Genomic DNA, 3,970 nt, shown 5'->3' on the forward strand with positions numbered 1-3,970 from the left:
GCCCTTTGTGTAGCTTTGTGCTTAATAATAAACAACAACAACAACCACCCTGGAATTTCAGAAGAAAATTTATTTTAATAATATATTACAACATGTATTAGAAAATAATACTATTTAAATATGAGTGACGAAATTAGGTGTCCATAAATAAACCAGAAGCAGCCAGAGCAGCGCATTCAAACTTTAAGGCAATAGCCTGCGCTGTGCGATGGCTATTACGTTCGCAGTTTGTGGGCTTTACCCTCTCCTGGAATAAATTCTGCGAACGCCCATGCTAGTAGTTCCCCTGAAATGCTATGCTATTTGCTGCTTTATACTGCAGTAACTTTACTAACCACAGAACAACTATGCTTTAATAACTGGACAAATTAAGATGATATTTTTCAGTTAATCTCGGAACTTGTTAAGTGTTTGTTGTTTATCAAATTGGAAAGGTCGGTGACACAAGTTATCAGACTTAGTTTACTTATAAAAGCAGCATATAGCCTTCGTAGTTTAAGTGAACTGAAATCATCTAATAATAACCCAACTGTATTCACTGAGATAAAAGAGGTCGACGCTCGATTCACTTTCTAAAAGACATATTTTCAATTTGGTTAGAGTGAGGTTTAAAGTTGTATATACGTGTATAGATATTTACTACAAAATATCACATGAAAACATAAGCGTTTTTGTAAACTTTATTTTTCACTATAATACAGTTTTTTTTTGGTGGTTGAATTATTTTCATGTGTTCAAACAGTAGACATGAAACATCTCTGTAGATGTTTTGTGTTTTGACAGTAGACTGGAGTAGACTGTTTTAAAACAGGATTTGAGAAGACACGCCTATTTAAGAAAGGAGATCCACGGCATGTTTTATAAAGTCTTTTGCACTGTCAGCTACTAACTTTACAGTATGTTTAAGGAGGTCTTCCGCATGAGGACCAATGGTCTTAACATCTTGAGCGAGCTTATTGAATTTCTCCACAATAGACAGCACTCGGACTATGGTCCCCATGCTAGTCCCGTCAGTCAACTTGCCTAACATATCCAAGAAACCATAACCTTTAAAAGACAAAAATGCATAATTAATTGAAAAGCACCAAAGTATATTTTAAACAGCGCAGTATATGTTTTATCTGAACAAACTTAGAAAGAGGCTTTATATAGATGAATTATCGATCTATGATCATATATGATATTATTGATTTTAGTTGCAGTGGAGTAAATGTAACTTGACATTAAAAATTTGTATCGCTTGAGTTAAATACAAAAAAAATAGGTTACACTTCTATATTCAGTTGATACAATTCTGATGGCACATGTTTGTGCTAAGCTCGTGATTTCACATTATTAAACATTTTCCTGGAAGACTCGATAACTATTTGCGAGTAAAGGACTGTATTGAAAAATTAAATCTTAAGATTATTTCGTACTGAAAATAAGTTTGTATTAATAGATTCCTTGTGTTCTCTCTCTCTCTCGATATGTTCTTCTGCATACTGAAATATAGGGTACGTGAACACGTGGCTAAGGCTCAACATGACCTCATGCATAGTGACCTCACTTCCGAGGTTAAGATCATTTTAAGGTTAACTTAAGTACTAGTGTATTTATTTCTTCCTATTAAGTTCTGACGTTTAAGTTTGAGAATCTGAAAAACATTAAAAACACTCAAAACTGAAGTAATAAAAAACACCTAATTTTTGAACTTTATAGAGAGATCACAGCGATCTGAAAAATGGAGAAAGAATTTAGAATACATATTATAACCTATTCTGTGAAATTTTCATCCGAATTATGCATAAAATGAGAAACATATTTTTTTTCTTAAATCGCACATACAAAGAGGGAATAAAATTATTATACTTGTTAGTTAGATTTGATTTATCCCAATAACTTCCCTGTCGAGATGTTATTCTCAGAAGAAAACGAGAGTACCTAATTTAGTTTCTTGGATTATTCAAATTTTGCTGCTAAAACAAAAACTTAGAATCACCCTACTAGGTTTGTTTATAATTAAGCACAAAGCTACACATTGGGCTATCTGTGCTTTACCCACCACGGGTATCGAAACCCGAATTATAGCGTTGTAAGTCAGCAGACATGCCGCTGTGCCACTGGGAGGCATCACCCTACTAATTGACTGGAACCTGCACACGAGAATAATATCACGTTTAAAATGGCTGAAAAATTAAATTTATTCTATAAATTACAAAATTACTTCTTTGATTGTGATATTCAGTTCTTTGTTAACCACTAATACAGTGAAACTAGTTTGCTGCAGTGGAAGTAGCGAATCAAAGAATATATTAGAAGTATTGAATCAAAGTTTGATTCGATACTTCTAATTTATTCTTTGATTTGCTACTTCTAATATATTATTCTTTGATTGTCTAGTTCTAATTTATTCTTTGATTGGCTACTTCTAATATATTCAAATTAGAAGTAGCGAATCAAATAATAGATGACTAGATTAGACCTTTGCGACATCTTTCCTTCACTGAAATTCACGTTTTGAAGAATCAACTATACAAAATTATTCTTAATTACAAGCTGATCATTCACGGCGTTATATTGAAATATTTGGCATGTCTTGTATTCTTCATTAATGTATAAGAAGACAAGACGAGAAACAAAATATGAAGAAAACAAAACTTCAAACATATAGGAGGAGTGAACGTTCTTTATAGTCGCCATGAGAAAGCTATATACTGGATAGTTTTTTTTTCATAGTGAATATAAAACACGTTCACCCCATCTATATGTTTGGTAATTTTCACTATGATATAGGTCCAGCTATTTCTCTTTAGTTTACTTATGTTCAGGGTTACTGATGAAGAGTGGAATTCTCCGAAACTAGTATAACCCAAATAACACACGTTGATCAAAGTGTAGATTGGACTGGACCTTCCTTGAACTTAGACTTTGAGTTCAATTAATTTTCTGAATACTAAGTTTATTTATTACTTATTAAAACAAAACTTACCGACGCCTAGTAATTCCTTGATTTCATGTAAAACTTCTCGGATGTCTGCCAATATTTCTTGAGCTAAGTCTTTGACTTCAAGGTAGATTTCGGGAACTTTGGATTTGATGTCGTTGATAGCTTTTTCAACTTTGGTGACCAGGTCCAGAATCTAGCCAAAAACAACAACAACAACAACAACAAGAAAAAAAACACTCTGTAATCTTCATTCGAGTTAATAAAAGATGGGTAAGCGAAGGCGATACAGCTAACCCTTAACAGTATATATCATTTTGTTTAACGTTCTAAGGATTTGTCTTATGGCCAATTTACATATCGAAAATGAATGTTAAACAACATATTTATTCCTTCACAAAATTGTTCATGTTCTACCTTTTGTAAATAAAACAATGTCTAAAATTACACTGGAATTAGTCATTTATTTAGACTATCAGAATATGTAGACAACTTGGAACTACAGTGAAGTCACGACTAACGATAAATTAAAGAGTTGTTCCACGCACGACAAAGGTAGATTAACTAAAAAGTATAGAGCTTTAAATTTGAATTTTAAATAGCTTCAAAGCATTGGTTTTTAAACACATTTTTCTAAACTATTTATGCATTAAATTCCTTATAGGTGCACGATTCTCTTCGTAACAAGGTCCCTAATAAAATACGAATCGTCTCCGTCCACGATGGCTCAACGATAAGTCTGACAACTTATAACATTAAAAATCTGGCTTCGATACTCACGGTAGATAGAGTACAGATAGCTCATTGTGCAGCTTTGTGCTCTATAACAATCAAACAAACATACGAGCCATAAACATTTCAAATAAAAATACTATCAATATTGTAATTAATCCCACTAATTACTGCTAGGGTCCTTTATGTATTTTACATAGAAAATGAGTGATTTCAATAAATTTTTCTTCCAATAAAGTTTGTTTGTTTGTTTTTGAATTTCGTACAAAGCTACACTAGGGCTATCTGCGCTAGCCATCCCTAATTTAGCAG

At 32.7% G+C, this 3,970-nt stretch overlaps 1 protein-coding gene across 1 annotated transcript in view; it reads right to left on the minus strand.

Moving 5' to 3' along the window:
• Positions 1-662: 662 nt before the first annotated feature.
• LOC106478509 overlaps positions 663-3,970 on the minus strand; it is an 11,020-nt gene continuing 7,712 nt past the window's right edge. The window contains exons 7-8 of the mRNA XM_013939063.2: positions 2,972-3,122; positions 663-1,047 (exon numbers count right to left, since the gene is read on the minus strand). Coding sequence (XP_013794517.1) covers positions 833-1,047; positions 2,972-3,122 — 366 coding nt within the window. The 3' untranslated portion in view covers positions 663-832. The remainder of the gene's footprint in view (positions 1,048-2,971; positions 3,123-3,970) is intronic.

The sequence above is a fragment of the Limulus polyphemus genome, unplaced genomic scaffold, assembly GCF_000517525.1.
Source record: "Limulus polyphemus unplaced genomic scaffold, Limulus_polyphemus-2.1.2 Scaffold11, whole genome shotgun sequence".
NCBI classification, from domain to species: Eukaryota; Metazoa; Arthropoda; class Merostomata; order Xiphosura; family Limulidae; genus Limulus; species Limulus polyphemus.